This window comes from Haliotis cracherodii, unplaced genomic scaffold (genome assembly GCF_022045235.1).
Source record: "Haliotis cracherodii isolate W230 unplaced genomic scaffold, xgHalCrac1.p SCAF_9, whole genome shotgun sequence".
In the NCBI taxonomy this organism is placed as follows: Eukaryota; Metazoa; Mollusca; class Gastropoda; order Lepetellida; family Haliotidae; genus Haliotis; species Haliotis cracherodii.
The window spans coordinates 59,294,789-59,318,227 of NW_027266343.1; the positions used below are offsets into that span (position 1 = coordinate 59,294,789).

General features: G+C 40.7%; 2 protein-coding genes across 3 annotated transcripts in view; both read left to right on the forward strand.

The window, feature by feature from the left end:
* Positions 1–23,007, forward strand: part of LOC139452015 (clumping factor A-like) — a 52,747-nt gene extending 29,740 nt beyond the window's left edge. The window contains exons 3-5 of the mRNA XM_071233293.1: positions 15,698–15,759; positions 16,448–16,532; positions 22,240–23,007. Of these exons, the coding sequence (XP_071089394.1) occupies positions 15,698–15,759; positions 16,448–16,532; positions 22,240–23,007 (915 nt within the window). The remainder of the gene's footprint in view (positions 1–15,697; positions 15,760–16,447; positions 16,533–22,239) is intronic.
* LOC139453311 (thyroid hormone receptor beta-like) overlaps positions 1–23,439 on the forward strand; it is a 348,228-nt gene that overhangs the window by 16,856 nt on the left and 307,933 nt on the right. The window contains exon 2 of one of the 2 annotated variants that reach the window (XM_071234968.1): positions 15,698–15,759. The exons of the other annotated variant lie outside the window; for it this stretch is intronic. The gene's annotated coding sequence lies outside the window, so the exon portion shown is untranslated. The remainder of the gene's footprint in view (positions 1–15,697; positions 15,760–23,439) is intronic. 2 annotated transcript variants of the gene reach the window in all.

Consider the following 23,439-nt stretch of genomic DNA (forward strand, 5'->3'; position numbering starts at 1 on the left):
TTTAGTGATGAGAAGATGAAGAATTCTTGTCAGGAAAGTTTTCTAATTGACTGAGTTCAGGAAGAGATACATGGGCTATGATATTTTTAGCCAATTTCTGGAATCAAGAATAAAGGATGTTTATCTGGTAGTTGAGACCTATGAATGATGAAGATCTCGCGAGATGAGTTAGTGAGTTAATTTGGTTTTACGCCGCTTTTAGCAATATTCCAGCAATATCACAGCGGGGGACACAGGAAATGGGCTTCACACATTGTAGCCATGTGGGGACACGAACCCGGGTCTTGGGCGTGATGAGCGAACGCTTTAACCACAAGGCTACCCGACCGCCCATCTCACGAGATGAAGAAAGAAAATGTACACATGAATAACCTTGGTACGTGCTGGATGACTGCTGAGCCTATGCAGAATGTAACCATGCCAACTGAATAAATGGTTTATTTCTCTGAGTAATACAATTCAGAATTGTGTCTATTGGTGTCTAAAGAAATACAACACAGAGTTATCCTCCCCTTGGTGGCGCCTTACAACATAACATCACCTGGGTCCACATGTTTTGCGGGCAAATCAACTGAAGAACTCCATGTTGGTGTCAGACACGCATTGTTTCATAGGATTTTGTCAAATTATATCAAGATCATTGTGGTAGATATTTCATTTGAGTGATGAAAGCATGGGAGCAGTGAATCTGTCCGTGGTAATGACGACTCCTCCCTCCACAGTCTCTACCGTGACACCTACCACTTGTCAGCTTGCTCTCAATATAAAGAGAAGCCTAAATGGATCCCTCATGTCAGGAAATGAAACTGCAAATTTGACATATCTGAACCTGCACTGGAGCCTTTGCAATACTTCCATGTCATGCTTTCAATTCATGCTTTCCATGTCATGCTTTCTGTGTCATGCTTTCTGTGTCATGCTTTCCGTGTCATGCTTTCCGTGTCATGCTTTCCGTGTCATGCTTTCCGCGTCGCCCCCACTGCCTCTTCATGACAGGCAGGGACATTTTTTGTGTGTCATTTCCCACGCTGGTGATTTCTTTCTAAATGTCATTCAATCATATCTTGTGAATGCTGAAGTCAGTTAACACCAAACATGAAGTATTCTTTCAGAAAAGAGGTCCGAACAGTGCCAGTGGAATTTTAAACAGATGTAACAAGCGGCCTATTGACCCATTCCATTCAAACTGTCTTTGAGTCATACATAATTAGACCTGTGATATTTCTCATGAGTTATACAGCACAGGACGTCTACAGGGTTTGAGGGGATGGAATATGTCCTCCTCATCAGGCTAATTAATGATGTGATTAATTAATAGCATGAATCACACAGCTTTTAACTACCATTGGCGTCAGTCTGTAGAAGGAATCCGTCTCAGTCAGTTGTCAGCGGATAAATTGGTTGTTGTCAAATAGAATGAATCTATTCTCTTTTGAACTATTTGTCTTATTAACAGATGTTGTTTCACATCATGGGGCAGTGGGGTATATTCGTGGTTAAACTGTTGGCTCTTCATGCAGAAGAACTGGGCTCAGTTCCCGACATGAGAAGTGTGTGGAGCCCTTTCTTGTGTCCCAGGCCATGGTATGGCACTCATGCACTCACTCACTCGCTCACTCACTCACTCACTCACTCATCCACTCACTCACTCTCACTCACTCATCCACTCACTCATCCACTCACTCACTCACTCACTCACCCACCCACCCACCCACCCACTCACTCACTCACTCACTCACTCATCCACTCACTCACTCATCCACTCACTCATCCACTCACTCACCCACCCACCCACCCACCCACTCACTCACTCACTCATCCACTCACTCATCCACTCACTCACTCACCCCTTTGCATTGTGTAGCATTTCCATGAAGCCTCAGACCAGTGAAGATCTGGGATAGAATAGGTCTTCAGCAACCCATGCTTGTCTCCCCCAGTGAAAATCTTGTGTAGAATAGGCCTTCAGCAACCCATGCTTGTCTCCCCCAGTGAAAATCTGGGATAGAATAAGTCTTCAGCAACCCATGCTTGTCTCCCCCAGTGAATATCCGGGGTCGAATAGGTCTTCAGCAACCCATGCTTGTCCCCCCCAATGAAGATCCAGGGTAGAAGAGCTTTTCAGCAACCCTGCTTGTCTCCCCCAGTGAATATCAGGGGCAGAATAGCTATCAGCAACCCATGCTTGTCTCCCCCAGTGAATATCCGTGGTAAAGAGATCTTCAGCAACCCATGCTTGTCTCCCCCAGTGAATATACGGGGTAAAGAGATCTTCAACAACCCATGCTTGCCATAAAAGGCGACTATGCTTGTCTTAGAGGCAACTAACAGGATTGGGTGGTCAGGCTCGCTGACTTGGTTGATGCATGTCATCATATTCCAATTGCGTGGATCAATGCTCATGTTATTAATCACTGGATTGTCTTGTCCAGGCTTGATTATTTACAGACGGCTGTCATATAGCTGGAATATTGCTCAGTGCATTTATAATGATCATTCCACTTGTGCAATGGCTTGTGGATTATAAGACAATAATACTGTTACTCTGGGACAGTTCAAACTCTGAAAGTTTCCCTGTGTTCACAGACATACAGGAAGCAAATGCCATGAAAAATGTTTTGCTTTGTGTTTTTTCACATCAAATTCTGAAAAGTAGGATGTAAAATTGTTGATTGGAAAAAGAGTCAGCGTCTCTGACAGTAACAAGGAAATAAATGCAGACTGGCTTGAATCTCTGTCATTTTTTACCTAAAAAAGTAAATGTAGGAATGTAGATCATAGTCTCTGTACATGGGAATAGACACTAATCTGTCAATATCAATTATCGCTGCTGATACCAAATTTGCAATCCTCGCATGCCAGGCATGCTAAAATGAATGACATATGATAATAAATTCAACATTGTGATAGCAGTTATTGGAATCCTGTTCGGAACAAAAAGTCAGATTTTAGAAGAATTTGAAAAATCTGTTTCAGGATAAACTATATTTGCCATCATTTTGTGCAGCTGGTGTGAGACGGAGGCTGCATACTGTCATCCCGTCTCCAGCCTCCAGCCACTGTGGCTTGACAAGGGATGATCAACAACTGCCAATAAGCTCGTCAAAATCACAAACTAACCGCTTTTTTCCGTCTTTGTTCGAGTTTTCAGATTTAAGTTCTAAACACACAAAACTCGGCAGTGTCGTCTGTTGTATTTACCTGGGGAAACACTTCTGTGTGATGTGGGCCTAAAATTAAACATGGCGCTAATGCCTGGAGAGGGACATTCACACATTCGCAAAATTTGGTTATCCCTGAAATTCGTACGATTATCCTTTGTAAACTTTGCTAGAGATTAGCGAAAGCTCTCTGGTGAAAGTAATGGTGGAAATTGCTGTTTAAAGGAGAAGTTTTTGGAGTTGAAGGTCCATGCTGTGTTTCAGCAAATACGAACTATCTCGAGTATTTTGGCGTTAGTGAGACAACTTGCCCTGATGTGTGATTGAGTTCCTTCTTGCCGCCTGGTTTGTTTCTGGTTTGTTTTGAAGATGACAAGTTTCTGTTGTGATTGTCATCTCTCAGATTTTTAGACAATCGTTGGTGTTATTTCTACAAGAATGTGTCTGCGATATTTTTCTTAGACGTAAACATTTTTAACATATGTAGGTTTTTGTCCAGTAATGTAGTTTAGCATGTGGAAATGATATTATATTAGTAAGACATTTTGTGTTATAATTTTGTCAGTTATAAATCAGAATTGAATGATATGTCACTTATGGCGATTTGTTCAGATAAATTTATATCCAACTTTTGACAAATTCCTATTAGTGTGTCAATTGTTGCTGCAGCTTATTGACAGAGTTGTGAAAAGGGTGAAAAGTAACGATGATTGATACAAGATAGCTTTTGTATTTTTCATTGTCAACTATCAGAATTATATGCAGATACGTGAGCAAGACAAATTAGATTTTGGCTGAACCTTTGTAAACATTTCCTTCAAGGGGAAATAGGATCTGTCCAGATGCAGCTGGTTGTCATGTAAACGTTCCAATTTATGAACACGCTAGTAGAAGGTGTCTTGAATACATCCCAGGTCTGTCCTGAAGGTGTGCCTATTTCTGGTGTTCCTAGCAGTGACATTGCTGTAATATTGCTGAAAGTGATGTAAACCTCACTCACTCACTCACTCACCTCGTTGAGACCCGGGATAGACTAGGTGACTGACTATACTTGTTGTGAGAGGCAACTAACGGGATCGGGTGGTCAGACTCACTGAGTTGGTAGATGCATGTAATCGTATCCCAATTGTATTGATCAATGCTCATGATGTCAATCACTGGATTGTCTGGACAAGACTTGATTATTACAGACCTCTCCCATATAACTGGAATATTGCTGAGTGCAGCGGTAAACAACAAACAAACAAACAACCAGGAAAACTGGGGGATTCAAACCCATGCTACACATGATGAAGTCCGCTATGTCTACAGGGTGAAGGGGTACAAGCTGTGGTGCGGAAACCTTTTGTAGACATGTTGTTCTGGAGGCAGTCACTTCATTTTTCGAGGTTCAAAAATTGTTGAAAAATTGAAAAGAACATGAAAAAATGACTGCCCTGCCCTCGGCCTTTGGCAGTCTTTAGTGAAAAATGTGATTCATAATATTTTTGAGTGGCCATGAATATGTGAAGAGGCTGACTGACAGCTGTTTGTCAAAGTGATTTAGAGCGTGGTTTATGAATTATGGATCAACATTATCGTGAAAGATATTCCACATGTATAAGAGAGACCGGGAGAAGAAATGCATGTTTCCCATTAGAATATTAAAGGACACATTACTGAAAAATATGCCGAGTCCGGGCAGTGATTTGGAATTCCGGTTTAGTGATGACTTGCTAAAATTGTTCATGGATGAGAAAATAAAATTGAATATCATTGAATTACATGAAGTTCTTGTAAGTACATGACAGGCACACACATAGACACACAGACAGACAGACAGACAGACAGACAGAGACAATCAGAAATACAGGCTTTCAGACATGATGTTCATACATACAGACAGGATGTTCATACATACAGACATGCAGACATTATTTTCAGACATACAGACAGGATGTTAAGACACAGATACGATGTTCAGACATATAGATAGGCTGTTCAGACATTCAAACAGCTTGTTCAGACATACAGAGAGACATGTTTAGACATTCAGACAGGTTGTTCAGACATACAGACAGACATGTTTAGACATTCAGACAGGTTGTTCGGACATACAGACAGGTTGTTCAGACATACAGACAGTTTGTTCAGTCATACAGATAGGATTTCAGATATTCAGACCTGTTCAGACATACAGTTTGTTCAGACATAGAGATGATGTTCAGACATACAGACATGATGTTCAGACATACAGACAGGATGTTCAGACATACAGACATGATGTTCATACATACAGACAGGATGTTCAGACAGACAGACATGATGTTCATACATACAGACAGGATGTTCATATATACAGACAAGATGTTCATACATACAGACAGGATGTTCATACATACAGACAAGATGTTCAGACAGACAGGCAGGTTGTTCATACATATAGACAGGATGTTCATACATACAGACATGATGTTCATACATACAGACAGGATGTTCATACACACAGACAAGATGTTCAGACATACAGACAGGATGTTCATACATACAGACAGACATGTTCAGACAGACAGGCAATTTACTCGAGGAGACAGAAGGAAGTGGGACAACACACAGACATGATGAAGCAGATTGCAACTGTTTAACTCGGAGTCATGAAGGCACTGAGAAATACACACAGACAGCTTGCCTGATTAACTGAAACATACATATTGGTCATAAAGATACCATCAACCCCCTAGAAACTACACCAACTGAATGTCTTCAACAAGTAAACATTGTCAAACAACTTGTGAGAAATGGAAACGGTGTCGTGTGTGCCTCCCCGTGTGGAGCCCCAGGAGCGAGGTATTAGAATGACAATGGGAAGACAGAGGTTGTCTTCATGTAATGTTGGAGATGTACTCAACTGATCCGAGTTGGGGGCAGTGGCAAGGGTTAAGGGGGCTGGGCTGGGACTTTAGGCATAGGTTTGATGAAAGTAGCGGAAATTTAGGTAATCCCTACATTGTGAACGTGGGAAATGTGGAATTCTACAACATACCTGGGTTGTTAGCTGTTTTAACTCTGGTTGTTATACCTGGGAAGGTATGTCTCACTCACTCACTCACTCACTCACTCACTCTATCAATCACTCACTCTGTCACTGTCATTCACTCACTCACTCTATCTCTCACTCTATCTCTCACTCTATCACTCACTCACTCATTCACTCTATCAATCACTCTATCAATCACTCTATCACTCACTCTATCAATCACACTGTCACTGTCACTCACTCACTCTATCAATCACTCTGGCACTGTCACTCACTCACTCACTCACTCCACATTTATTAGTAGGAATAGATGGATAATGATCACTAATCTCCAAAATGAATACATGAATAAAATAAATTGATATTTTTCCTTATATATTTCATGTATTATTCCCATTAATCCATCAAGAACGTCTTTTTCAGCAATTCCTGTCTGGTTTGAACAGACTGTGTATTGAGTTCTATGTAAGGATTATGTGTATAGAAAGGATATGGTCTGTGAAACGAGGATCCTTGTCGATATTGGCTAAATCTGTTGCTGAGGCTGTGTATGTTAATCACAACGTACTATGTGTCAATACAACTTGGTGCTTTATTATTAATGCCGAGTAAGCAATACTTTAGGCTTTATGGTGATATACAGTCAAGTCTATTGTGTGTTAAACGGGAAAAAGTCGGCTTATCGATGTATGCCTGGAGAGTTTGCTTTCCTATAAGCTTTAAGTATTGGCAGTGAGATTGCAATGATTTATTGTCGTTCATTTGTGATAAAAATGATTGGGGTAGAATTTGTTCTTGTCAATGCTTATCAGAATCAGGGGATATTTGTAAGGTAACTCTGTATATCAAATCCTGGTTACCGGGGTTAAGGGGTTTGAAAGCGGTTGACTGCTCTTAAGGGGTAATCTTGAAGTTAGTCAAGGATTCGAGTGAGTAGTCGTAGAGTGTCTTTACTGTCGGGACAAACAGGCGTGACGGTGGGAGAAAACATACAGGGACAGAAAAGCTGAGGTAAAGAAACAGGGCTCCTGCAAGTGAAGATTACCTCCACGGTGAAGCCAAGGCTTATCGTGGGCAAACACAGAGGAAGGCCTCATGAGCAAAGGGTCAAGATCTTCGGTTTTTGAAATACGATCCTTCAAAAGGCAGGTAAATACAACGAACCTCTAGACAAGGAAAGGTTATGCCTGCTCAAGAAGGTTTAAAGATGTTTCGTGTCGTATGAAAGGAAGGTATCGGCGGCCGTGTTTTCAAAGCCTTGTGACACTTCTGAAGAAAGGAGGGGAGAAAAATTATGTGCTTGTTACTTTTGATAGGAGGACTGACAAAGTTTCAGTTGGAAAAAGCTTTCAGTTTGCAATGACATGAGGAACTACACAGACAGAACCAGTGCTTTTTTTTTTTCAAAGTTGGAAAAGTTTGCTTGACACAGCTGGGTTATTCTGAACATTCGCAGCACTTGTTAGTGAAAACTGTAGCCAATTAAGTTCGGAATTTCATTTTTTCTATGTTGTTTTCTTTGTGCAACTTGGTTGCGAGCCATGATGCAGGTTTATTGTTGTGTGGCATAGTGTCAGTGTAAAGAAAGTTTGTAAACTTTATGAAAGTATGAGGGCAATGAGGTGACCCTCAGATATGAGGTGTTATATGTGAGGCATTCTCCAACAAACGACTATGTATGATTTCCCTTTATGGTTGAATTATGCCAATTCCCCAGACGTTTAATGGCTTGTAACAGCAGCACTGTGTTTGATTGATAGCCATGAGGTAAAATTCAATGCATTGAAGCCTGATGGGACAATTGATGATAAAATGAATTGAACCGGAAGATAAATTCCATTATACAATTGTCAAAAGGAGGCATCAAGTTGGAACATAAATAGTCTAAATGAAACATGGATGATTACATCAATTCATTCATTCCTCTTGCTGGATGCTGTCTTGCCTCCCCTTGTTCAGTGCCCTGGATCTTTCTTCATCATTCGCATGTTAAGCATGAACACAATAATAGAAAACTGTATGAAATAGTGTTATTGTATTTTCATGAACCCTACACCATTGATGGTGTTACAAACACCATTGATGGTGTTACAAACACCATTGTTGGTGCTACAGGCGCCATTGTGGCATTATGCTACCCTCATTGTTGGCGTTCTACAGACACCATTTGGGCGTTATACAGACACCATTGTTGGCGTTATACGGACACCATGGGCGTTATACAGACACCATTGTTGGCGTTATACGGACACCATTGGCGTTCTACAGACACCATTGGGCGTTAACCGGACACCATTGTTGGCGTTATACAGACACCATTGCTGGTGTTCTACAGACACTGTTGTTGGTGTTCTACAGACACCATCATTGGTGTTCTACAGACACTTTTGTTGGTGTTCTACAGACACCATCATTGGTGTTCTACAGACACCATCGTTGCTGGTGTTCTACAGACACTGTTGTTGGTGTTCTACAGACACCGTTGCTGGTGTTCTACAGACACCGTTGCTGGTGTTCTACAGACACCATTGTTGGTGTTATACAGACACCAGTGTTGGCGTTATATAGACACTGTTGCTGGTGTTATACAGACACTGTTGTTGGTGTTTTACAGACACCGTTGTTGGTGTTCTACAGACTTTGTTGTTGGTGTTCTACAGACACTGTTGTTGGCGTTATACAGACACTGTTGTTGGTGTTCTACAGACACCGTTGTTGGTGTTCTACAGACACCGTTGCTGGTGTTCTACAGACACCGTTGTTGGTGTTCTACAGACACCGTTGCTGGTGTTCTACAGACTTTGTTGTTGGTGTTCTGCAGACACTGTTGTTGGTGTTATACAGACACTGTTGTTGGTGTTCTACAGACACCATTGTTGGTGTTCTACAGACACCATTGTTGGTGTTCTACAGACACCATTGTTGGTGTTATACAGACACCATTGTTGGCATTATACAGACACCAGTGTTAGCGTTATATAGACACTGTTGCTGGTGTTATACAGACACTGTTGTTGGTGTTCTACAGACACCATTGTTGGTGTTATACAGACACCAGTGTTGGCGTTATACAGACACCATTGTTGGCATTATACAGATACTGTTGCTGGTGTTATACAGGTGTTATAGCAGTAATCTCTTTGTGGTTATTAGTTCACAATGAACACTTTTTATAATCAGATAGTGTAATAACTTAATAGACGACTTCAGTATGGATTTGTTCAGAGGATATTTTCTGTGTTGTGTGTTTCGGTACTGTATTTACTTACGGGAAAATCATGATAACTCAGTGTCTGTATGTGTGCACACCAAAGTACGCAGGAAGATCGGGGATAGAATGGGTCTGCAGACACCCATGTCATAACGGGATCGGGTGGTCAGACTCGCTGACTTAATTGATGCATATCATCACATAGATCGATGCTCATGATGTCAATCACTGGATTGTCTGGTCCAGATTTTATTATTACTGACAACCGTCATGTAGCTGGAATATTGCTGAGAGCGGTGTTGAACAACAAACAAACAAACACTGTGTATTTTGGAAGGAAAGATGTGCATTTAATTATACACAAGGAAACATGGTATTCATGAATAATTATTTGTACCACATATTTGTTATCCATATCATATTTGCCATGTTGCTTACTGGTTACATCCTAACAGACATCATTGTTGGCGGTACGCTACGGGTATAAGACAAAGCTCATCCATTCACTCACCAAACTCGCTGCTTTTTGTTTTCATGTCTCCTTCCCCTTTCCTTTCCCTTCAGACTGGCTTCCCACCTGCCACTCTGGATACTTTTATTATGGAGATAAACCTACAGTGTTTTTAAGTTCAAGGTTTCAAACATATATTTGATACTTGTACATACTGTGTAGCCTTACCCTTCAGACTGACTTCCCACCTGACACTTCCCACCTGACACTCTTGATACTTTTATTATGGAGATAAACCTACTGTTTTAAGTTAAAGGTTTCAAACATATATTTGATACTTGTACATACTGTGTAGCCTTACCCTTCAGACTGACTTCCCACCTGACACTCTTGATACTTTTATTATGGAGATAAACCTACTGTTTTAAGTTAAAGGTTTCAAACATATATTTGATACTTGTACATACTGTGTAGCCTTACCCTTCAGACTGACTTCCCACCTGACACTCTTGATATTTTTATTATGGAGATAAACCTACTGTTTTAAGTTCAAGGTTTCAAACATAGATTTGAATTTGAAACCTCTAAATTAAGCATGAAGTAGGCCCTACTCCATTTTTCCTTGATAGAATAAACATAAACTCTTTGTGAATGATGACGAATGATGTGTCATCAGCTAACTCGGATGTATTCAGTGGGTGGAAGATTTCAGAGATTACGAGGGATCAGCATTTTCCACATTTTATCTTTGCATATTCTCAAATAACTTCTCTTCTCCATTATACTTAAATCACATCTATAATAGGCAATAAAATCATGCACTCGCTATGTATTGTTAGTTTTACATCGTTTAGAAGCCACATCCCAGAGAAAATGAATGAACGTTTTCTAGGTTATTTTCAAAAGTACCTGACACCATTATGACGTCAAAATGTTCTCCAGAGTGGGAGTCGAGCATTTTGTTGCAGGATGAGATAGCAGTGGTACTCAGTTTTATAAGGCCAAGGAAAAAGTGATGTTCCTATTCCCCGACCGACCTTAATTTGAGGTGCCGACCATGATGTTTTCTCTGTAGTAATCACTGTTTGCTCTGAAACAAAGACAAACAAGTGTTTAATAACTCTTTTCAGCTATTCTAAAAGAGATAAAATTAAAACAGAAAGAAACATACCTATCTAATGTAACCAGAGTAATAATCTGTAACCAGAGTGCTCAGTGCAGCAGTAGCAGCAGTATTTACAGGGGGCGCTGGTACAGCCTTACGGGGAAAGCATTTGCTCGTCACTCACTCACTCACTCACTCACTCACTCGTTAAAGTGGTCAACCCGGTTTCCGGATATCCTTGAAGATGAAGACTATTTTATGTCTTGTAATGAATATTCAGTGTAAGGCATTCCATATTTAATTCTTTTTCCTATAAAAAACAAATACTTTCCTTACAGAAATGTTCAGCTTACTTTTCCACCGAGTATGAACCAGGTAACAGAAATAATCTATCATCATGATCATGTACACAACTTGAAATACATCTGAAATACTCATTATGGATAGTCTAAGGTTATGACACACAATATTCTGTATTGATATTATGTCACTGTTTCTGTATGGAACATTTGCACAATACATATCTTGTATCATCTACCTGCAAGTAAATGTTTGAATGATGATGATGATGTCGTCATCACCTTGTTCATGGTTTAATCCAGATGCAGCATTGCTGTGAACCAATGAGGGTGGAGGATTGTAAACGGGACATTTGTTAAAACTATAAACAAATTCACTTTGATACCAAGAATGCTACAACATTTGCGCAGTGTGCCTCCTCCATGAAGAAACAAATCAATAAAAACAGAACAAACAAGGCACAAATTACAAATCAACAGCTTACATGCACAGTTTATTGTCCCAGAATGTAAATTCAAATACTGATAACATATGCAAGTATCCCAGTACGAGCAATGACCAATACCGATTAGGGTGTAACGAACCAAATGTACACAAGTCACAGTGTCAGAGTTGGACTGGAGTTTCCTTTCAGGGCTGCCTCAAGTGTTCTCCGATGTTGTGCAGAGAGGGGGGGGGGCATCAATGCAGGCGCTGTCGCCTCATTGTCCCGGGCAAGATGAGGATGTGGTATGGAAGCTTATTGTACATATTGATGTTTGCTGTGAAATACTTTGTAGCAAGAATAAAGTATCATCCATGGTTCTCTTCTTGGGGTTTGTTTTGGTTGAAGATGAGTTGCAGATTCAGAATGGATCTGTTATTGTAACAGTGCTGTGTGCCTTTGTTGTGTTTGATGTGGGAAATTTTATCATGAACTTGTAAAATGTTTGATAGGTGTGTGGTACAATTGTGAATTGGGTGTTGATAATAGGATCTGTCGGGACAAGTAATGGCCAGGGCAGTTTCTGTTGAAAACTACAATGGTTCCTATGTGAATGTCTTTACATTACTGATATTATGGTTGACTGTTTGTTTAATGCTGCATTCAGCAATATACCCTGACTTGCACAAGGCTCTCAGGCAATAATTAGTAGCTTAAATCATAATTTCTAGATTATGTAAATAATTAGAACAGATTGTCCCTGTCAGAGACTGGAGTCCTTGTACTGTCCACATATCTAGACTTGCCTATTAGGAGAATAGAATTACTACACATCCATGGACTTTTCTGCCAGTACAGCCTTGGAGCAAGGCTACAATATACCAGCTTCCTGTAAATGCTTCCTGTTCTGGACCAGACAATCCAATGAATATTATAATAATGATCATCTATCGACTAAAAATAGGATATGATGACATGCAATCAACCAAGTCGTCGAGTGTGACCGCTCAGTCCATGGAAGCATCCCTTGTGACTGTGACCTTTGGTCTTGTCCAGGGCCCTGTTCCACAAAGCCATCTTAGCTCTAAGGTGATTGTAACTCCCATACTTTAACACTGGCTTACGTTAGTTGCGGCGCTAAGATCGCTTTGTGGAACAGTTTCAATCGTAAGTCCCATCTTTTAACAATGACTTATGACAGTCGTGGCACTAAGATCTCTTAGTGGAACATAGCCCTGTACTCCACTTGTGTTGACTGGTATTATGTAGTTTGCAAGTAATTGCAGTCAGTAGGTTAACAGGGTAAGGTAAGTCAATATATCATATGAGGAAGCCCATTTTCTACAGTACACCAGTTTGGAGTGAATATTGTTTTACGCCGCTGTTTGCAATACTCAGGCAGTATCACAGATAGGTTTGGCACATTGTACCCATGCTGGGAATTGATCTCGGGTGCACATAAATAGGTCTAGTGGTAAACTGGTATCTTTTGATAGTTTTGGATGTTTGAAAAATGTGTTTTTCAAGTTTCCATAGCAATGACTTTGACTTAGACTGAAAATGGCAGTAGTGATCGTTTCTTGCGGGCTATTGCCTTGCACACAGCCTGACGTGTCATATTGGCCTGACATGTGTATTTTATTTATGTTTTGGCAATGAAACAATACTATTGTAACAGCTGAGATCAGGTTATCTTTCTGTGGTGACTGTAGAAACAACAGGTGAGGTGGTTGTGATGAGTTAGAGTGACACTGTATTTGAATGAGACATGGGAACACTACCTTGTGTGTTCATGGCTTTGTTTTTGTAATAATTCTTCTTAAAGAATGAAATGTAACAATTTTATATTTTGACAAGCATTGTGTATTATTAATTAATCAAGTTAAAAAGTACAGAAGTTGCATTGAGAAAATACCTTGAAATTTGGATTTAAAAAATAATAATATATAATTTTTTTTTGTCAGTGTTTCAATTTTGTTAGCATTGTTTTCTGAAGGCTTTTAAAGCTGTCAGACTTAATGATGTCTGATGCAATTAGCCCCAACAGATGGGTGGTAGGGTATTGGGGCTTGCCTCATCAGAGTAATAAGGTCCTGCCTACGGTTGCATAAGGGACTCGCATAAGGGAGTCGGTGGGTCATACACTCCAATTACCCATTGTGACTTGGAATCTTGGACGAAGAAGTCAGCTTTGAGTAGAATTTCCAGTCAATTTGAAGAATATTTTTGCAGCTGTTGATTGAGACATGCCACTGACGAGCAGCACTGTCAATTACTTGGCAGCTGACAAAATCAATTTAGGGTAATTATTTAATAGTCTGTAAAATTGAGTGTGGATGTTTTGCAGGGAATTCAGGAGATTGATCTGTAAAATTAAAATTTCTGCTGTGTTTTATGTAATTAATGTTTTGGATGTTTATAAAATCAAACTTGCGTGAGTTATTGAAATGACTTTCAAAAATACATTTTAAGTTAAAAATTTTTAATCATTAACTCAAAGAAAATAATTTCATTGATTCAATTATTATATGTGTGTGGCTCAGATTTTGTTTAAGGCTATTGTATGTAAATAATCAGAATGATGTGATGGTAATATAAGATATTTCAGATTGTAAGGATTTAGAATGTATGATAGGTAGACGCGAGGTCTTGTGCCACTTTTAGCAACATTGAACTCCTTAGAAAGAGGAAAAATTCTGCATTATTAGCTTTCATGCTTTATGACTACATACAGTAGAGATTGTGGATGGATGGATGGATGGATGGATAACATTTATTACAATGCATACCATTAAGGATCAGATGCAATGTACAACACAGGTAAAATGTACAATTACACCAACACGTCTAATATGCATACGGGTAGAATGGGTCTTCAGCAACCCATACTTGCTGTAAAAGACGACATGCTTGTCGTAAGAGGTGACTAACGGGATCGTGTGATCAGGCTCGCTGACTTGGATGATGCATGTCATCATATCCCAATCACTGGATTTTCTGGTCCAAACTCAATTATTTACAGACCGCCGTCATATAGCTGGAATATTGCTGAGTGTGGCGTTAAACAACAAACAAAAGATAATAACAAGGATAGAGCCAAATAAAGTAACTTCATTTATTATATAGTACCATTCTTTCTTGGCTTTGTTTCAAACAATGAATTAGAGATTTTCCTCATTGACTGATGTGCATAGTGAGCAGAGTCTATGTTTGATTGGTGTGTGTGGTTTGTGCCTTTGTGTGTGAGAAGCAGAAACTATCGGTGAAGTGACATGGGTGCTTGTCTTTCTACCTGTGACATTGGGAAATAGCGAAAAAAACTTTACCCTTGGAAGGTTGACACTTTTAGTTGCTTTTAGAAGCTGTGTAAGTTACCAACAATCCCTGGACAATAGGGCTGGGGCGGGTAACTGTTTTAAAATGTATTTAAAATTAAGATCATTTTTAGATTTATATAAGTTTATTCATGAATACATTACATTGATCACATTAATATATTTTTCAAAATCCTATATCACTGGACTGTTTTTTATTAATCTGCACTGAAAGCTTTATGAATGATAATCTTGACTCCTACAAGCTAAATACCAAGGAATCCGCAAATGTTTACCAGATACACATAGTTGTTTACAGAAGGTGTAGAGTTATATTGAAAAGCAGTCTTTTCAGGGAAATGGTATGACTGTCTTAAATAGCAGGAAAAACATGATAATAGCAAGTGGATACATTACTTAAGATCTCCGGGCAGTAATTAAAACACATGGGTTGCTTTCAAGTGACAAAAACACATCATTGTCTGCGTTTTCAAATCGATGTTGCCTTCGCATATGCTGACATTAATTGCAACTGATCGCGATCTAAGCCCCCTCCACCTGAGTCCCATCGTCATAAGGAATCAATAGGCATTTAAAGTGTTAACATTGGCTCCATGTATGTGTTGCTGAAGATAATTTGTTACAGGTCGAGATTTATTTTGTCGCTTGTCTGTCGCAGATGAGAATTTTTTCTATTGATTTTCTTTCAAAACAGAGGGAAGAAGATGCGTTTGCTGTGAGCAAGGACCGTGTGAATGGTAACACTGACGGTGTGAGGTAAGGAGCTTAAGCCATTCAGGGGAGCTGCTGGTGTAGGATGGCTCAAGGGAAGCTACTGGAATATATCGCTTCGGAAGACTTACCGACTCTGTTAGATGCACAGGTGTCAATGGCTTCTGCGCTAGAATGATGTTCTGCCAAAACTGTCTGAGCCAGAGATACGTGTGTCTGCATTTGAAAGCACACGCACACACATAAAAAAAATAGGAAAAAAACCCACAAGACAAAATTGAGGTTTGGATGTTGTTCCCTGTGAGCACCTCCTGACCTTCTTTGGTTAAAGCTTTGAATGGTTTTTGAGAAAACTTTACATGGATTAGCTTCTTTGAAGGGCTTAGGACTCGTTGGAGACCAGTCATCAGTTGATTGGACGCTGCTAATTACCTAAAATGAGCCATGTGTCATTCAGCCAATCAGGGTGGTGTCATTGCTGTGTTTAAAACTGATACTTCAGCCAGGTGTGAGATTCTTGGAACAAGCTCACGACATGCAGATCTTTAGAAAAAACTTGCTCAAACGTTAATGGTCTCCAACTGCTTGAAAGGAGTTATTTTGGTGCCAATGGAATTTCTTCAATGCCATCATGTCTAATAGTATAATACCCACGGAAAAGAGTGTTATTCCAAAGCTACCAATGTATTTTAAGTAAGTTGGTTTTACGTTTGCTTGAACTTTGTTATTCAAGAAAGAGTCTCAGCAATGCCATTAACTTAAGTAGGAATGATCATGACATTCAGGAGAATGGCCGCCAGTCGCCATTTCGGACAAAGGTTTGCAGTTTCATTAATGCAGCTTCACTTTACGCGGATGTACCTTGACAATAGACGGCTAAAGGCTTCAGTAATTTATATGATGTTCATTTGCCACCCCTTTGCTTAGTCATGGTTAACAAAGATTCCAAGTGATTGATGTGGTGAATGCGGCAGTTAACACCACTGGTTGTTTGGCTGCCATGACAACTTGTTGTTATATCAAATATATACATGATACAGATGTTGTACATAAATCTCATGCATCTCATGCATCTCATGAATGGAGCACCAGCAGGTCCCTGTAATGCCATATCAAGAACATGGCCAACCCATATCAGGAGTTCTAACTACAGGTGCTCAATAAGATGTCAGGTGTTTATAGCGACACTAGGTTTCACAGTGACACTAAGAGCTCATCAAGATACCAGGTGTTCACATGACACCAAGAGCTCATCAAGATACCAGGTGCTCACATGACACCAAGAGCTCATCAAGATACCAGGTGCTCACATGACACCAAGAGCTCATCAAGATACCAGGTGCTCACATGACACCAAGAGCTCATCAAGATACCAGGTGCTCACATGACACCAAGAGCTCATCAAGATACCAGGTGTTCACCATGACACCAAGAGCTCATTAAGATACCAGGTGTTCACCATGACACCAAGAGCACATCAAGATACCAGGTGTTCACCATGACACCAAGAGCTCATCAAGATACCAGGTGCTCACATGACACCAAGAGCGCATCAAGATACCAGGTGTTCACCATGACGCCAAGAGCACATCAAGATACCGGGTGCTCACATGACACCAAGAGCTCATCAAGATACCAGGTGTTCATCATGACACCAAGAGTACATCAAGATACCACGTGTTCACCATGACACCAAGAGCTCATCAAGATACCGGGTGCTCACCATGACTCCAAATGTGTACTATGACACCTAGTCTGGCATCATGACTGTGGAATTTATATATTTTAGGTATTTTTTTATACTAAAAGCTTAGGCAAGTCTAGATCAAACGAACAAAGTCTAGTAGTGCATTGTGGGTTACTAGAACTACGATAGCTCCCAGGCCTCTGGTGCCATATTCTACTCAAAAGAAGTTAAGGAACACCTGAGTTTATCATATGACTATCGTTGATATCCCATTTTCGTGGATAGATGCTCATGATGTCAATCCCTGGAATGTCTGGTCCTTACTTGATTATTTACAAACTTCCGTCATATAGCTGGTATATTGCTGAGTGTGGCTTTAAACAACAAACAAACAAACAAAGATAGTTAATCTGTCATTACTGGTGGGTATTAATTGTAACACAGCCTTCCCATTGTGGGTGTTCTTTAATTGTTTTGAGTAGTATATCATGGTATATCAATTCAGATTGCATATCTTCGTATGTAAATGCCCCAATGTTTCAGTGTACTTCTCCCTTCAACTGGAAGAAGGTGCTCACTGATGTAAATTTATGTTACGTCTTCATCCCCCACTATTTGGGCTTTACAAAAAGATTCTTGTCTTTGCTGATTTTAAGCTGATAATCTTTGCAACCTCAGGACTCTCAATAATGAATGTATGCCACAGATCATGCAAGATTAATGTGAAAAATGAATCATGTGATGAATGGTCCCTACTTAGAGGGACAGCATCAGATGGTTCAGGGAACATGTTTGGTATACGACTCCAAAATACAATAAATGCTTTTTTTGTTTTGAGTGGAAATGACGTGAAAGCGGATAAGGACACTCTCTATATTGAATAAGTGCATTTGGAGACTGCATCTTGTCATGCTTCCAATGGGCCTAAATGAAAGTAAGCAGCTTTTGGATGATAATGTTGTTTTTTGGAATATTTCGGATGCTGTTATTCTGATTCCTGTGAGATATGGTAAACATATTTAACAATTTTTGTTGTATCAACATGCCTTTTTCCCTGGTTGAAGATAGTAACAAATACCTCTTTCTGCATTTCTGGGGTTTGGAAAAAAACCTGACGTTTGATCAGATTTTTGTTGAGTTTGATATATTTCTCATTAATTTTATTAAAACAAATATCTGAATTCTTTGGCTGTTTAAGTCTGGAATATTCAGATTAATATTAATTTATATTCAACTTTTTTTCAAGTGAAAAAGTTCTTAATTATGAGTATTGAATTTTGTTGTGTTTTGAATTTTTCATATAAAGTAATTAGGTGGTGGATGTGTTTGTGTGTAGTAAGGGGTGGGGTGTTGGGTGGGGCTGGAAGTGGGGGGGTCAGTGGGTGATGGGGTGGAGTGTGGGGTGAGGAAGTAGATGAGGGTGGTTGAGTAGTGTGGAAGAAGGTATTATGGGTAAGTACGGGAAACAGGCATGAGGTGGAGCACGAACTTAGTAAAGGGAAAGAAGCGTAGATTGAGGAGGGATGTCAGTGAGGTGAAAGAAGGATGTGGGTGAGTGAGTGAGTAGATTGGTGCATGCGTGAGTGAATGAGTGGGCTGATGGGTGAGTGAATGAGTGAGTGAGTGAGTGGGCAGATTGGTGAGTGGTTGGTTGGTTTGTTGTTTAATGCCGCACTCAGCAATATTAAGTGAGTGGGTAGATGGGTGAGTGAGTTGAACCTGGATGTTGTGAAGGAAGGTCAGTGAGTGGGTAGATGGGTGAGTGAGTTGAACCTGGATGTTGTGAAGGAAGGTGAGTGAGTGATTGAGCAGATGGGTGAGTGAGTAAGTAGACTGGTGAGTGAGTGTGTGGGCAGATGGCTGAGTGATTGTGTGGGCAGATGGGTGAGTGAGTGAGTGAGTGGGCTGATGGGTGAGTGAGTGAGTAGACTGGTGAGTGTGTGTGTGGGCAGATTGGTGAGTGAGTGTGTAGGCAGATGGGTGAGTGAGTAGACTGGTGAGTGTGTAGGCAGATGGGTGAGTGAGTGGTGAGTGAGTGTGTAGATGGGTGAGTGAGTGTGTAGATGGTTTAGTGAGTGTGTAGATGGTTGAATGAGTGTGTAGATGGTTGAGTGAGTGTGTAGATGGGTGAGTGAGGGTGTAGATGGGTGAGTGAGCGTGTAGATGGTTGAGTGAGTGTGTAGATGGGTGAGTGAGTGTGTAGATGGGTGAGTGAGGGTGTAGATGGGTGAGTGAGCGTGTAGATTGTTGAGTGAGTGTGTAGATGGGTGAGTGAGTGTGTAGATGGGTGAGTGAGTGTGTAGATGGGTGAGTGAGTGTGTAGATGGGTGAGTGAGTGTGTAGATGAGTGAGTGAGTGTGTAGATGGGTGAGTGAGTGTGTAGATGGGTGAGGGAGTGTGTAGACTGGTGAGTGAGCGTGTAGATGGTTGAGTGAGCGTGTAGATGGGTGAGTGAGTGTGTAGATGGGTGAGTGAGGGTGTAGATGGGTGAGTGAGCGTGTAGATTGTTGAGTGAGTGTGTAGATGGGTGAGTGAGTGTGTAGATGGTTGAGTGAGTGTGTAGATGGGTGAGTGAGTGTGTAGATGGGTGAGTGAGTGTGTAGATGAGAGAGTGAGTGTGTAGATGGGTGAGTGAGCGTGTAGATGGTTGAGTGAGCGTGTAGATGGGTGAGTGAGCGTGTAGATGGGTGAGTGAGGGTGTAGATGGGTGAGTGAGCGTGTAGATTGTTGAGTGAGTGTGTAGATGGATGAGTGAGTGTGTAGATGGGTGAGTGAGTGTGTAGATGGTTGAGTGAGTGTGTAGATGGGTGAGTGAGTGTGTAGATTGTTGAGTGAGTGTGTAGATGGGTGAGTGAGTGTGTAGATGAGTGAGTGAGTGTGTAGATGGGTGAGTGAGTGTGTAGATGGGTGAGGGAGTGTGTAGATGGGTGAGTGAGGGTGTAGATGGGTGAGTGAGCGTGTAGATGGTTGAGTGAGCGTGTAGATGGGTGAGTGAGCGTGTAGATGGGTGAGTGAGCGTGTAGATTGTTGAGTGAGTGTGTAGATGGGTGAGTGAGTGTGTAGATGGTTGAGTGAGTGTGTAGATGGGTGAGTGAGTGTGTAGATGGGTGAGGGAGTGTGTAGATGGTTGAGTGAGTGTGTAGATGGGTGAGTGAGTGTGTAGATGAGTGAGTGAGTGTGTAGATGGGTGAGTGAGTGTGTAGATGGGTGAGTGAGTGTGTAGATGGGTGAGGGAGTGTGTAGATGGTTGAGTGAGTGAGTGTGTAGATGGGTGAGTGAGTGTGTAGATGGGTGAGTGAGTGTGTGGGCAGATGAGTGAGTGTGTAGACTGGTGAGTGAGTGAGTAGATGGGTGAGTGAGTGAGTGGGCAGATGGGTGAGTGAGTGAGTGTGTAGACTGGTGAGTGAGTGAGTGGGCAGATGGGTGAGTGAGTGAGTAAACTGGTGAGGGAGTGTGTGGGCAGATGGGTTAGTGAGTGTGTGGGCAGATGGGTGAGTGAGTGAGTGTGTAGACTGATGAGAGAGTGTGTGGGCAGATGGGTGAGTGAAAGTGGAACCTAGATGTTGTGAAGGAAGGTGAGTGAGTGTGTTAGTGGGTTACGAGGGTCTTGATTTCATGTGGTTGTTGTGGCCTTCACACAGCTGCAAGCTATTCCCGGAAAATTCAGTTGAAATTTTAATTGTTCAATTTCATTTTAATGAGAGCATCCATTCTAAATGAGAGTTCAAAATTCAATAAATTTAGAATATGGTAGTTTATTTTCTAATATGCTGTGATTTGTATTGAAATTTCTTATGTTTATTTACAGAAATCATTTGAAAGTGAAGTCACCACTCCATTACACATTTTACATCAAGTCATTTTATGAGGAGATTTCTAAGAGGAAAAGCATTAAACTGTGTGTGTATTGAATGCAGTTTTAAGAAACATTATTGAAGTATCTCTGAATTTTGAAAAATATTAACTTTGGAAAGAAAATCCCAATTTTAATCAAAATAACAATTTTTTATTTTTTTCCCCAATTTTCAAGCCATGGGCAGTTTGTAATCCTACTTTAATCCCAGATTTAACAAGAAAAGCCACATATCCTCTGTATATTTTGAAAGGTCCCGAAGGCGCCAGGAAATCATTTTGTATGTGTAATAATACTGACCATTGTTGTTCACTAACTCCCCGGAGTACCAAGAAGCAGTACCCTGTTGTGAGACGACCAGGAATGAACACACAACCATCCTGACTGTACACCGTCCCTGTAACACCAGCCTCCGACCCAGGCTCTTGGGGGGTATATACGCCTCATATCATTTCATTGTTCCTGCACCATTGTTATCATGTGAGAGTTATTGTTGTGTTAAAGACCGGGGCCAAGGTTAATTGACAATATTGACATGACACCGTGTGTAAAGATGCTGTTTTCAAGCCTTAGGTCTTGTTACCATCACAGTTGCCCTTCCTGCGGGCTTTTCACAGATACAAATAAAACTAATCAGGTTAATGTGCCTTATGAAAATGGTTTCTGGACGGCAGATTTGATTGGTTGAATGGTCAAAGCTGCTTCTCACTAATTGTGGCGCGGAGAGTGTCAGTGGTCATTGTTTGCCCAACACGTTAGTGATGTCAATATTTTATGATTCCTAAAAGGAATGCACCTAAATGTTTTCTTTTAATGAATCTGCTCACTCCCCAGGGGTTAATGCTGTCAATGGAGGTCTTTGTTGGTGCTGACCATTGATGGTGACCTTGGATGGTGACCATCGAGTATTGGAAAAACGTTTTGGTTAATGCTAATTGCAGGCTCTGATTGAGATCAGGAGCAACTGCTTTGTAATTATTCATAGGATAGCCGTGATGGTAGTCGTGATCGTGATGGTAGTCGTGATCGTGATGGTAGTCGTGATCGTGATGGTGGTTGTGATCGTGATGGTGGTAGTTCTAGTGATGGTAGTCGTGATCGTGATGGTGGTCGTGATCGTGATGGTAGTCGTGATCGTGATGGTGGTTGTGATCGTGGTCGTGATCGTGATGGTGGTAGTGATCGTGGTCGTGATCGTGATGGTGGTAGTGATCGTGGTCGTGATGGTGGTAGTGCTAGTGATGGTAGTCGTGATCGTGATGGTGGTAGTGCTAGTGATGGTAGTCATGATCGTGATGGTGGTAGTGCTAGTGATGGTAGTCGTGATCGTGATGGTAGTCGTGATCGTGATGGTGGTTGTGATCGTGGTCGTGATCGTGATGGTGGTAGTGATCGTGGTCGTGATCGTGATGGTGGTAGTGATCGTGGTTGTGATCGTGATGGTGGTAGTGCTAGTGATGGTAGTCGTGATCGTGATGATAGTCGTGATCGTGATGGTAGTCGTGATCGTGATGGTGGTAGTTCTAGTGATGGTAGTCGTGATTGTGATGGTGGTACTGCTAGTGATGGTAGTTGTGATTGTGATGGTAGTTGTGATGGTAGTCGTGATGGTAGTCGTGATCGTGACGGTAGTCGTGATCGTGATGGTAGTAATGCTAGTGATGGTAGTTGTGATTGTGATGGTAGTCGTGATTTTGATGGTAGTCGTGATGGTGATGGTAGTCGTGATCGTGATGGTAGTTGTGAATGCTAAGATAAGATATATTTATTGCTAGAAACATTCCATTACAGAACAGAGGCAATACACATCACATAATCATTTGACATGAACATGCATGTAACATTCAGAGAAGTTAACGAAACAAAACATAAGATAAGTACATACACATCTTGTTAGATATGTAATTTGGCACATTATTATCTGAAATTGTAAACATTGTGACATGTTATTTATGGTGTTGAAGTTTTTATTTGCTAAGATGTATAAGAATAAATCCTTTTCATAAATTTGCCTGAAAGCTAGTACTTCATATAGAAGAAATCTTTGATGATTATGTTTGGTACAGTTTAATACATAGTGTTTTACAGTTCTATTTTTATTTCATAGTTGACATATCTGTATGTTCTAAGTGTATTTCTGAACCTTTAGATGTGGATGCATCGTGAAGTCAGTTTAGGAATAGGG